The 13,492-nt window shown below is 43.2% G+C and overlaps 1 protein-coding gene across 3 annotated transcripts in view; it reads left to right on the top strand.

Annotated features, from left to right (window-relative positions):
* ARHGAP20 (Rho GTPase activating protein 20) overlaps nt 1-13,492 on the top strand; it is a 127,409-nt gene that overhangs the window by 22,632 nt on the left and 91,285 nt on the right. For 2 of the 3 annotated variants that reach the window (XM_084842852.1, XM_084842851.1), the window contains exon 2: nt 8,626-8,711. The exons of the other annotated variant lie outside the window; for it this stretch is intronic. In XM_084842852.1, the coding sequence (XP_084698978.1) occupies nt 8,626-8,711 (86 nt within the window). The remainder of the gene's footprint in view (nt 1-8,625; nt 8,712-13,492) is intronic. 3 annotated transcript variants of the gene reach the window in all.

Genomic DNA, 13,492 nt, shown 5'->3' with positions numbered 1-13,492 from the left:
TGTTCCTATGAATAAGTATTAAGAAAGATGCTTTTCCAAACAACAAATGGCTGGTTTGTGTTGATAGTATGAGCTCAATTAAGGTATGTTAATATTGGCTTTTAACTGTTTTGAAGAAAGCTGGCCAATTCTAAAACTTTTAGTTGGCTGATATCCCAACGTCTAATCCAAAAGCAATGGTGAAAAGGAGTCAGGAAGAATACGGTATGCCATCATTCAAGCCCTATATCTGTTCTGCAATCTTTAATATGTTTATCACAGCAACCCTCTGAGGCCCTGCGGTCCTCTTCTTTTTGGTGAGGAATGTCAGCCCAGAGTGACATGGCTTGGGGCTCCCTAGGCGTGCAGAGAACCCCCAGTTTCCAAATTGTAGGGTAGCACTGAACTACCTTATTAATAGTATGTCTAGGAATTTGGGTGGCTACAGATCATAGAATATCTTTAATTCAGGACTCTGAAACCTGGCAAGTTCTTGCTGGGGGGTGTGGGGCCCCAAAGAGCAGTTTTCTAGTTCTCATGATTGTAGAAACAAAGCAGAATGTGTATTGGACATGCTTTCCCAAGGTTTTAGACTCTCCTTGATGTCATTCAGCCTGCAGAGGGCTGGGTGGATGGGAGTCATTCAGCCCTCCATCCAAAGACAGCTCCTTATCCTTCCTTTTGAGATAACAGGGAGTGTAGGTGCTGTTTCTTGGTGGTCAGGGAATGTTTTTTCCTTTTTTATTTCCGTTTGCTTCTTTTTCTAGGGCTTATTGTAGGTTGGAATAATTTTTTTCACACCCCTAAAGTCACCCAGATAAATCTCCAGTGTCAGCTAAATGTAAATACCAACAAATATCAGCTAATCTTTCCTGTACAAGCAGAAAGATGCTAGCATGCTTCTGGAAGATGGTCAGGTTAAAGCTGCTTCCCTTGGCTCTGATCACAATCCTTTCCCCCAGTCCCTCTGCCCTTAACACAGCCATTCTCTGATCTCATTATTTATATTTATTTATTTATTTCATTTCTATACTGCCCAATAGCCGACGCTCTCTGGGCGGTTCACAAAAATTAAAACCAAACAACACACAATAAATCCTCAAACCTGTAAGCCAGAAATTGTAAGCAAACAATTAAATTTGGGGTGGTGGGAGGATAAGATCCTCAATTCATGCAATAGGATAAAGTGGTAAACTTATTCACAATGAGAAGCTTCTTATATAGCTGCCAGAAATGTGGCCTCTTCTGACATCATACAGTATTCCCTTTAGTTCAGGAAATGGCAGTGCAGACAAGATGATTGCTAAACTGTACTTATTGACTGAGATGCAGCTACTAACTTCGCAGGCCTCAGCCAGACTCTGGGACAGAGATGGGAAAGTTCAGAATGACAATCCAGTTGTCCAAAGAGTTTCCTGAATTTTGATTTTGACTGAAATTCTGAGTCTTCATTGTTTTCTCTGAGGAGCTGTCACTTCCGCTCCAGGGAGCCCCAAAATGCAGAGCTCAAAGTGAACCCAGAAGTAGGATCTAGCTATTACAAGTCCACAGGCTCAGGTTGCTCCAAACTCCCTCCCAGTTTCCAGCTGTTTTTCTTTACTAGACGGCCTTGGGGAGTTAATCTTAAAGCAACAATAGCATATACTATATAAAGGGGAAGGGTAGTAGCTCGGTGGTAGAATAACACATGCTTTGCATGCAAAAAGGTCATAGGTTCAGTCTCTTGTAGGGCTGGGAAAGAATCGCGTCAGAAACTTTGGAGAGCTGCTAACTCTCATGTAGAGATTTGAAGGCCCAGACAAAGAGCGACCCAGTTTTATTCATTCATTCATTTATTCATTCATTTCATTTCTATACTGCCCAATAGCCGAAGCTCTCTGGGTGGTTCACAAAAATTAAAACCAAACAGCACACAATAAAACAATTTAAAATATATAGAACATTAAAACTGCAATATAACAATACAACCACAATAAAACCTAGCAGCACTGCAGGAGTTTAAAATACAGATTTAAAACAGCAAAGCTAAAAGTTTAGAAAGCTAAAATGCCTGGGAAAATAAAAAGGTCTTCACCTGGCACCGAAAGGAATACAATGTAGGTGCCAGGCGAACCTCACTAGGGAGCTCATTCCAGAGCCAGGGTGCCACAGCAGAAAAAGCCCTCCTCCTAGTAGCCACCCGCCATACTTCCTTTGGCAGGGGCTCACGGAGAAGGGCCACTGACGATGATCTTAAGGTTCGGGCAGGCACATATGGGAGGAGGCGATCCTTCAGATAACCTGGCCCCAAGCCGTTAAGGGCTTTAAATGTTAATACCAGCACTTTGAATCGGGCTTGGAAATGGACTGGTAGCCAGTGCAGCTGAAAAAGTACTGGTATAATGTGCGCTCGCTGGCCAGTCCCTGTTAACAGTCTTACTGCCCTATTTTGGACCAGCTAAGTTTCCGGACTGTTTTCAAAGGCAGCCCCACATATAACGCGTTGCAGTAATCCAGACGAGAAGTTATCAGAGCATGGATAACTGTAGCGAGGCTATCTCTGTCCAGATAAGGGCATAGTTAGTATACCAGCCTAAGCTGATAAAAAGTGCTCCGTGCCACTGAGTTCACCTGTGCCTCAAGTGACAGTTCTGGATCCAAGAGCACCCCCAAACTACGAACCTGATCCTTCAGGGGGAGTGCAACCCCCTCCAGAACAGGTTGAATATCACCTAGCCGGGCAGACGAACCACCCACTAACAGTACCTCCATCTTGTCTGGATTGAGTTTCAGTTTATTGGCCCTCATCCAGTCCATTACCGTGCCCAGGCACTGATTCAGAACAGCCACTGCCTCACCTGGTTTTGATGAGAAAGAGAGGTAGCGCTGGGTGTCATCTGCATATTGATGGCACCTCAGCCCACACCTCCGGATAACCTCCCCCATGTAGACGTGAAACAGCATGGGGGGTAAAACAGAGCCCTGTGGGACCCCATGGCACAATTGCCATGGCACAGAGCAATAATCCCCCAGCACAACCTTCTGGAATCGGCCATCCACGTAGGAGCAGAACCACTGTAGTGCAGTGCCTCCAATTCCCAACCCAGACAACCTCTCCAGAAGGATACCATGGTCGATGGTATCGAAAGCCGCTTAGAGGTCCAGGAGAATCAACAGGGTCGCACTCCCCCTGTCCCTCTCCCAGGAGAGGTCATCCCACAGGGCGACCAAGGCAGTTTCCCTTCCAAAACCAGGCCTGAAGCCCGACTGAAATGGATCTAGATAATCCATTTCATTCAAGAGTGCCTGGAGCTATCCTACAACCACCTGCTCGAGCACCTTGCCCAGGAAGGGGATGTTGGCCACTGGCCTATAATTGTTAACATCCTCTGGGTCCAGGTTAGGCTTTTTCAGGAATGGTCTGATTACTGCCTCTTTTAAAGCGGCAGGCACCATTCCCTCTCTCAAGGAGGAATTTACAACCTCTTGGACCCAGCTGAATATCCCCTCCTTATTTGATTTAATAAGCCATGAAGGGCAAGGGTCAAGCACACAAGTGGTCGATCGGACTTGGCCAAGCACCTTGTCTGCATCCTCAGGCCTCAATAACTGAAACTCATCCAATAGAACTGGACCAGACGGTGCTCTGAATGCCTCTACCAATGGAACTGCATTAATCGTGATGTCCAATTCATGACTAATCTGAGCGACTTTATCTTCAAAGGGCCTTGCAAACTTATCACAGCATGCCACCGAGGGTTCCACCATCTCTCTCCCTGGCCCAGAATGTAACAGGCCGTGAACCACTCGGAAAATCTCCGCTGGACGACAGTGAGAAGATGAAATGCTGGTGGAAAAGAACTGTCTCTTTGCCAGCCCTCTGGAATCCATCGGAATCCATTAATCTCCGGGGGCAGACCATTTTAATAGGTCCCCCACCCTTGCAGAGGGGGAAGGCTGCCAGGAGTCTAAACCTCAGCAGGAAGTGATCTGACCATGACAAAGGGACAGATGTTAATTCCTCCACTTTCAGATCACCATCCTCCTGCCCAGTCGAGAAAACCAGATCAAGCGTGTGTCCTTTTATGTGCGTTGGGCCGATGACATGTTGGGACAGCCCCATGGTTGTCATGGCGGCCATGAAGTCCTGAGCCGCCCCAGATACAGCGGCCTTGGCATGGAAGTTGAGATCCCCCAGGACCATCATCCTAGGGGTCCTCAACACCAAGTCCGAGACCACCTCCATCAGCTCAGGCAGGGAGTCTGATGGGCAGCGGGGTGGGCGGTACACCAACAGAATCCCTAATCTGTCCCGGGTACCCAACACAAGGTACAAACACTCAAGTTCTGCACTCGAATGAGCAGGAAGCCTAGAGAGGGAGATTGAATTCCTGTAGACTTTATTCCAGGCCTTCACATCTCTAAAGTGTGAGGTAGCTTCCTATGTTCCTAAATACATAGGCTTGTAAACAGCTATGTTTCTGGTTGCCAGGAAACTTTACAAAAGTTGGGTATCTTCTCCCCTTCCCCCTCTCAGGCAATGACTGACTGATACGAATATATGGGCAAGTGGGCAAGTAAAAGGCTTGAGAACTAGTAGCTTTCATGGACTTATTTACAAGGCCACATATACTTGGGCTGTCACCCGACTAAATAAATCCAAGTCAATTATATAAGTTTTAATCTGTTAATTGATTGGATTTAATTTACATTTGAGAAAAAAACAGTTGTTTTAAGAAAAAAAAATGCTTCCTTTGTTTTTAGATGACCTATGCATCATCTTAGATGCATTCTCTCTTCTCACAGCGGAGGAGGGGATGACGCTTTTAAGTTTCCACTTGCCATCTGTGAGTTTTGGTAAATACTTATATGAAAAAGAATTTAGCCGAAAGGTGTTTAGTTGATTGTCCAGTTAAATGACTAACTGTTGCAGCACAAGCATATACAAATCCATACAAGGCTGCGATTCTGTTCATGCTTATTTAGGAGCAAGAACCACAGAAGACAGTGGTATTTTTCTTGCTTATTGTATCAGTTTATAGCATAGTAAACTTTATACCCTGCTTTTCTACACGTGCTCAAGGCGGTTTCCAAGTGCGTCGGATTGGGCTACAAGTGTTGCAATTTATTCCTCTTGTAGAATTTGGTTGCAAAATCTAGGAGTATTTTAACTTAGAAATTCTAGCCTTCCTTCTAATTTTGATGGTTTTCATTGTTGCCTTCAGTTGGTTTGTTTGGAAACGCTCTTCCAGATGAAAGGACTTTGCTACCAACACAGCAATTGGAAATCTTAATTAAAGGAAATGAAGAATAAGGATCAAGGTTATAAATAGTGTTGTCCCACTGAGGAAAACTATAAATCATTCAGTTTATTTTTAATTAAAATAAATTTGGCTTATTCCACAGTGATCTCAGTGAAACATGAGAGAGAGAGAAGTAACGACCATTTGTTGTTCAGTCGTGTCTGACTCTTCGGTACCCCATGGACCATAGCACGCCAGGCCTTCCTGTCCTGCGCTCTCTCCCGGAGCGTGCTCAAGTCCATATTCATTGCATCGGTGATGCTATCTAGCCATCTCATCCTCTGCCATCCCCTTCTCCTTTTGCCTTCAGTCTTTCCCAGCATCAGGGTCTTTTCCAGAGAGTTTTCTCTTCACATTAGGTGGCCAAAATATTGGAGCTTCAGCTTCAGTATCTGTCCTTCCAATGAGCAGTCAGGGTTGATTTCCTTTAGGATGGACTGATTTGACCTCCTTGCAGTCCAGGGGACTCGTAAGAGTCTTCTCCAGCACCACAGTTCGAAAGCATCAATTTTTCGGCAATCAGCCTTCCTTATAGTCCAGCTCTCACAGCCACACATTACTACTGGGAAAACCATAGCTTTGATTATACGGACCTTTGTCGGCAAGGTGATGTCTCTGCTTCTTACTATGCTGTCTAGGTTTGCCAATGTTATCCAATTGCTCACTTGCAGTTTGGATGGTTCAGAGTCTTTCTGTACCCTTTCAAAAACGTAAAAGTCATTTATTTTGGCGTGGTACAAGGTCTTATCAAACCTGAGCATTGGGCAGAGTTCAGTTTATTTTTAACTAATGCAAGAATGTGCTTTCACACTGATATTTCGGTTGCTAAAACTGCGAGAGAAAGTGGAACATGTTGGCTTGAAATCGTTAACTGCATTTTATAGCGTGTATCTTATTGAAAAGGGCAGGCACCAGAGTGAACCCTCCAGGTAGCAAAGCCTTGCAAACTCCAGGCAGGATGCGGGCAGTGCCGACGGACACATGGGCCAGTCTGCCTTTGCCTTGTCGTTGAACCTTGACTAGGATCCATTTTTTTGGTGTAAGAAATTGAGTCTGTGATTGAGATTGAGTATTGACACACATACTTGTCATTTCGCCAAGAGACTGTGTGTGAGGGAGGACATCTTTCATATGAGCAAGTAGGACCTGTAACACAGTGTTGCAGTCTGTTCCCCCACCTGCCCCGCCCCCAAAGGAATGGTCTTGCTCCATGCTCCAGACAGCCTGGAACAGGAGCCTTCAGCACTCCTGTTGTGCAGGCCTTGTGTGTGTGTTTGTCATTCTCAGGAGTGGGGAGGGAATAACGAATACCTTTATAATGGATCCTCCTTCTGCCTCCCACCGACCCCTTGCTGTGCTATGATGGCTGACAGCCCCAAATTTTATAGCTATAGGGTGGGAGCATGCAGTTCTGGGGAGAGATAATGGGAATATGAATCCTTTCCCCCTTCTGAAACATCTCTCTATAGTTCAGGAGGAGGAGTTTTTTTTTAACCTGAAAGCACAAATCCCTCCCAAACCTAACTTTCCCCCCACCCTTTCCAGGATACTTACTATATAAGCTGTCAGGGGTTTGAGCAAGCCAATTTCCTCTTTTCCCTTGCTCTCCATTTTTCTTTTTGCTTTCAAGCGACAACCTAATGTTCTGTGTCTTAACTGCTTTCAACCATGGACTTAATTGATAGACTCACATAGGCCCTATTCACTCATTCCCTTCCCCCCGTTACCATCTCATGTATGGGACAGTGGGGGCAAGCCTGTTTGCCCTCCCCCATAACCCCAATTGCCTTGTATTAAGTTGGCAAGCACCACCTTAAGAAAAACATGCCCTCCTCTATGAGAGAGAATGGGGAATGCCTCTTCCAAGCCTGTGGCTCCTGCAACACAGGCATGCATCATTTTCAAAACAAAGTGTGCTCTGCTTTTTCTTTAGAACCATCCTGTTCCCCATGAGCAAGTTTCTGCAGATTTCATCAGTAGACTGACCTATCAACTTCAATTTATACGATTGACTAACATTTATTAATTTATTTAAAAACGTGTGTATCTCGAATTAGCTCCGAAGAGTTCTAGGCAGCTTACATTATACCTTTATATTACATTAATACATTATTTAACAATTAAATACATCCTTCCAGTTTCTTACAATAATATCAAACACAAAAACTGCAACAGAAAGACACAGTAGCAATAAAAAATATTTAAAATTAAGAAGCGGAGACTGATTAAATTGGGTGATAACCTAGTAGTTTTTAGAGTTTTTTTGTATTTGCTTACAGTTGAGGATACTGATGATAAAACATATTTGTTTTATTGTGTACAGAAACGTTTACATTCTCACTGCTTCAATTTGCTGTAAAGATATGTGTTGCAATTCTTTTTAAAGAAAAGGGAAATAAACTGTACTTTTGTGGGATTGGCTTAGGTTGGTTTGGTCATAAAGGTAGAGGGGATGTGAATAAGATAGACACAAGGGGTTGTATCCAATATTAGTCTAACTTGTTGCATTCATTTCAATGGGTCTACTATAAGTATGACTAAAAGTAGAAACAATTCAAAGTGTATGGTGGAGATAGGCATGTGCACAATGAAATGGTTTTTGTTAAGTCCTGATAAAAGTGGAGGACTAGGGTGGGACCCTGATGGCGATGACAGGTATTGGGGTTATTAGCACCAAAGTTTTTGAAGAATACAAAATAGGTACTAACCATGTCACACTGTCCCTTAATGTTGGCCCCCTTTGGGTGTTCCATTCATGTAATTAGTGAATGTGCAGAGGGGGACGGTGGCAGGCTCCACCCCTCTCCCTTCGCATGTTCACTGAACAGCTGAAGGGAGCCCCCACGCGTACAATGTGGGGCTCCCAATTGGCAGAGTGCCCGCTTGCATGGATGGGGTCCTTTGCTCATACAGCTGTATACACGGAGGTTCCTTCAACTGTTCAGGGAACAGATGGAGGCAGAGTGGTGGAGCCAGTTGCTGTCATCCTCTGCATGTTCATTAATCACATGAGTGGAAAGGGGCTACAATGAATGGGCATTTAGATAATCAACCACAGGAGGAGCAGTAGATAAGACCAGACACAGGATTAGTCAGCGCACCAAGCAAGCTGCTTGTAACATTTCCTTGAACGAAAGCATCCCAGGATGGTTGTGTCTCACCTGGACACCTCCACTTTCCAAGTATTTAACATTCTGCAGTCTTTCCTATGTTCTATGGACTGGGAAGGCCGTTTCTGCTAATGAGACATTATAAAGTTAGTACAATGGAACTGATTTTTGTTTGTTTCCCTTTCCATGCTTTTCATCCTTACAGCTGTTGTAGTAAAGATTTTTTACGTTTAATTTTGTTTGTTTTTTATCAGAAAATGAAGAACTTGGCCCAAAGACGTCAGTCGGCACCATCCCTGGTTCTCAGCAAAGCACTGAACAAGTCCAGAACGAGTGCCAGGTGAGGTGGAATGTGTTTTTTCTGGCTGAACTTTTTTGCAGGTTTCCTGGCCCAGATCATAACATATTTTTGAAAAGCAGTTAACCATATATAGCTAAAATGGTATCTGGAGGCAGAACTGTAAGTCACTGCTGCAGTGGTCTTTTCAAGATGGTATTTGATCTCTGAAAATTGCATAATATATATACATACATATGTGTGTGTGTGTGTGTGTGTGTGTGTAGCGGACTGTGACCAAAACTTCATAAATTGGGCTTCCCACATTAAAAAAATGGATTATAATGTTGATGATTGATTAAAAAAACCCTAGTTATCTACACCAGCCTTCCTCAACCTGGTGCTGTACATATGTGTTGGACTACATTTCCCAGCATCCAACACATCTGGAGGGCACCAGACTAAGGACAGCTGATCTACATAATTCACTAATTCCTAATAATTTTATCTTGTGAGCCACCCAGTGAACTTTTTGTTCCTGTGAGGCCTATAAATGTCATAAATAAGGGTTTCATTGGGAATTTTCACAGCCAAGTTAATTAAAATTGGGTGTAGAGAGCAACTCGTATGGTGGGTGCAGACTACCTGCATGGCTTTGCAGGTTAAACTGCATTTCTTCACATACAGAACCTGCTTCAGGACTCAATGGTCACTTTACCAGGGTTGGAAAAGTGGTGTGCCAAATAAACAGATTTATCTGGGCAAAATGCAGCAATATTGTCAGGTCACCTGGATCTCTGGCTGAGCCTGTTGGACATTGACATTGCAATACATGACTAAGTGCACCGCAGGATGCTTGCACTGCTCTGTGTGGCAGGTGAAGATCAGTAGTAGTGGTCAAACTGTCTTTTAGCAAAACCTGTCTGCCCCTGCTTTTCGCTGAGAGACCTCAAGAGTTCCCTGGAGTGCAGCTGGAAATCCACTTGTTAGGCTCAGAGCTTCACATCAACTTCTGCAAAACTCCATATAGCTATAAAGAGATTAGCAGATGATAAGATTAGTTAGCTGATGTTTGCACAGCATTTTCTATCTGCAATGTCTTTCTCAAAGAGCTTGTGTTGTATTGGCTATCCTCACATGAACTGATATTTTAATTTTTTTAAAGATCTTCACGTTCGATCTCTGTCTAGTAATCTTCTGAAGCAATACCACTCTGTCCTATAGTTCAAATAAGTTACAGGGATTGTATCTATTAAAGCCACTGGCCAAATTACATGGGAACACAATTGGCTCCCTCTTAAATGAACATTTTCAGCTCAGTTTAGTTGATTTCCCCACAGCACCCACACCCACCCCACCCCTTGGTCTGTGTCTCTTCTCTGTTTAACAGGAATGCATTCATCTTCATCAATAATCAAACAAATGGTGTTTGGATTTTCTACTTTTTTTTTTTGGATTTGGGGGTTGGACTCGATGGCCTTGTAGGCCCCTTCCAACCCTACTATTCTATGATACTCTGTGTGTTCTGTAAATGCTTAACTCTTGCGAATTGCTCCCTTTTATACGTAGCAAAAGAGCAGTGAGTGGCATGACCTCTGCTATGTTCAGGTCTTCAAATATTTTGTTTTTAAAGCTGTCTTAATACATAGCGCCCTTTTGTTGGCAAAACATTGATTTCAAGTTTAAATAGATTATAGATTTATTCTGGCATTAAATCCTAATGTTCATACTCAGTACTCTGTCTTTTTAGAGGTTGATTAATGACCTGTAGATTACAAAACGCTTTTCCAAGTCCAGTTTACATCTGCGGGAGCTTTATATGAATAGTCTTTTCCTTAGCACCTGATTCATCTCAGTATTTATTGAACTTAATGAGGGAGTTTGGTCAGGAAATATTTTGAAAACTTAAGTAAGTTTATAGTTTCATACCATTTTATAGTCCATTCTCTTTTGTCCTCTTGCTACATGTATAACAACGGCACCACAATGTAGTGTTAGCTATTGGGATGATCTTGATTTTAAGTAATTGAAAGATTGTTATCAGGATTTAAATATTTAAGTAAACTACGTTCTGATGTCTGAACGTGATTGATTTCAGCATTCTGTATATGTCTTGACATTTTCCGGAAACTTGGGCTGTAATCCTGTCTGCAGTTAGGCAAAAGTAGGACCTTTTGACTTCAAAGGAACTTTTCCCTGTGCATTATTGTGAGTGAGATAGAAGCTTTGGCACTTGGACATGTGGGGCAGATTTATTCTGCTAATAGTCTGCTAATAGTTTACCCCTAAATAATGAAACAGGAATGTTACTTTTAGATAACACACTTCTAGAAATCACCCTGTGGTATTCACTTACTAGTGCCAGTTGTTCATAGCCCAGAAATTTGCCTCAGTGTTGTTGTTTTGTTACTCGTGTTGAAAATATTATGAAAATGTGAATGAGTGCATGTGCTATTAATATTTGTCATGCGGTGGAAGGAAACACGGTGAGAGGGGTTTGCTGGGGGACTGCTACTGCTATTTGCAGCCCACCTTGTGTCCAAGGATACATTCAAATAGTGTTCCCTCCAGTAGTGAGCTCAGGTAGTGAGTACTGACAGAATTGGAACCAAAATGGAGCTGCTGAGAAAAGAGAGCGGTATTGGCATGCTTGGGGGAATCCCAATAGTTGCAGAAGAACAATTTACTCTCCCGTCGCAACCTCCCCACCCCCAGACCATGGGCATAATATCCCAGTGAGATTTGAACATGCTTAGTAGCCGTAGAACGATCAGTATCTGTTGGAAAAGAGAAATGGAAAACCAGGAGAAGGTGATGGAGTGCACTGTCTTGCTTAAGCTCATTACAGCTTATACAGAATCCTAGAAGAAGGCATGGTGGCTGGCACCCTAAACAAGAGCACTTCTATTACAGGTTACACTGCAACATTTTGTTTCAGGTATAAACCTGTATAAATAAAATATGAATCTAGTATAAATGAAATACAGATCTATTTAAAACCCGGATACAACAGATACACACTACTGACTAAAATAGAGGTTCACAATCTCAGTCCTGGGGGCCAAATCTGGTTCTCTGATATTCTAATTGACCTTTTGGGATTTTCCAGAAAGCCATGCCCTGGATTCAGTCTCAATTAGCTTTCCCATGTTCTGAATCTCAATTTAAAGCAGCAAGAGAATGTTGGTAATACTGTCCTGATGTCATTTCTACTGCATGGTAAGTCTCTGGCACTCACAGGTGAAGATGATATTTATTATATATCACTCTTCACTCTCAAATCACAGGGTGGTGCACAAAATTCATTAAAACAACAATTAAACTAAAATATAGAGATAAAAACAAACAAGAAATCTACTAAGTTAGGTATTAAAGTCAGCAAATGTCTGGGTAACCAGGTGTGTTTTCAACAGGTGCTGAAACACCATCAAGGATTACTCCTGTCACACTGTAGTGGGGATAGAATTCCCAAGGTGAGATGCCACAGCAGAAAAGGCTCTTCCCCTGGTTGCTGTCAGAAGTAGCTATGCAGGCAATGAGACAAGCAGGAGGCCTTGGTCTGTAGATCTTAGTGAATGGTCAGGTTGATATGGGAAAAGGTGCACCCTTAGGTAGCCTGGTCCAAGTTGGTTAGGGCCTTAAATGTCAATAACATCACCTTGAACCTGGTCTGGTAATATATTGGCAGCCAGTGCAGTTCTCTGAGCAAAAGTGTAACCTGCTCAAGGTAGGCTGCCTCACTCAGCAACCTAACTGCTGAATTCTGCGCTAGATGCAGTTTCTGTACCAGTCCCAAGGGAAGCCCCACATAGAATGCCATGTAGTAATTTAATCCTGAGGCTGCCAATGCATGGATCACCGTGGCTAAACTATCCCTATTCAGGAATGGACGTAGCTGTGGACGTAGCTGTTATACCAACAGAAGCTGATAAAAGGCACTTCTTGTCACCGAGTCCACCTGAGACTCTAGTGACAAAAATGGTTTGAGGAGTACCCCCAGACTATGAACCTGATCCTTCAAGGGGAGTGCAACCCCGTCCAGAACAGGTAACCTTCCTAATTTCCTGACATGGAACAGCCCCCACGCTGTCTCTGTCTTGTTAGGATTCATCCTCAGTTTATTTGCCCAAATCCATTCCACTGCTGCTTCCAGGCACAATCTAGGACTTGCACAGCCACCCCTGACTCTGATGTCACAAAGAAATAGAGCTGAGTATCATCAGCATACTTATGACACCATGCCCCAAAGCTCCTAATAGTTGATCCCAGCTGCTTCATGTAGATGGTAAACAGCATTGAGGAGAAGATAGATGGCACCCCAAATACAACAGGGCTGACAGATGGTCAGCCAATACAATTCTCTGACCCCAGCCCTGCAGATAGGAACCACGGCAATATAGTGCCTGCCACTCCCAACCTGCAGAGTCTGTCCAGGAGGATACCATGGTTGAGGATATCAAAAGCTGCTTAGAGATGAAGAAGAATCAACAGTCATCTATCGGAATGGCCAGGGCTGATTCTGTGCCAAAACTAGGCCTGAAACCAGCTTGGAATTGGTCTAGATTATCTAGACCTAGTTCTGGAACCTAGGTCTAGATAATCTCAACCAAAAAATTGCTGTAGAATGGTATTTCTCCTTTGTTTATTTTTCTCTTCTTTATAACAATGCAGGAGGATTCTGGTGTTCTTTTTAGACTTTTTAGACCAGATGGTTTTGTTGGCAGAGCTTTTCCATAAAATAGACTTTTATGGGAAACTGTCAGCAGGTTTGCACTAGATGTGTTGAAAATGGCAGTCTCAAGCAGTATCCGCCCACTCATGTACAGGTTTGAGGAAAAACTGGA

This window comes from Heloderma suspectum, chromosome 3, assembly GCF_057233095.1.
Source record: "Heloderma suspectum isolate Gila_16-S chromosome 3, 16-S_ref, whole genome shotgun sequence".
Taxonomy (NCBI): Eukaryota; Metazoa; Chordata; class Lepidosauria; order Squamata; family Helodermatidae; genus Heloderma; species Heloderma suspectum.
This window is presented reverse-complemented; position numbering and strand designations above follow the sequence as displayed.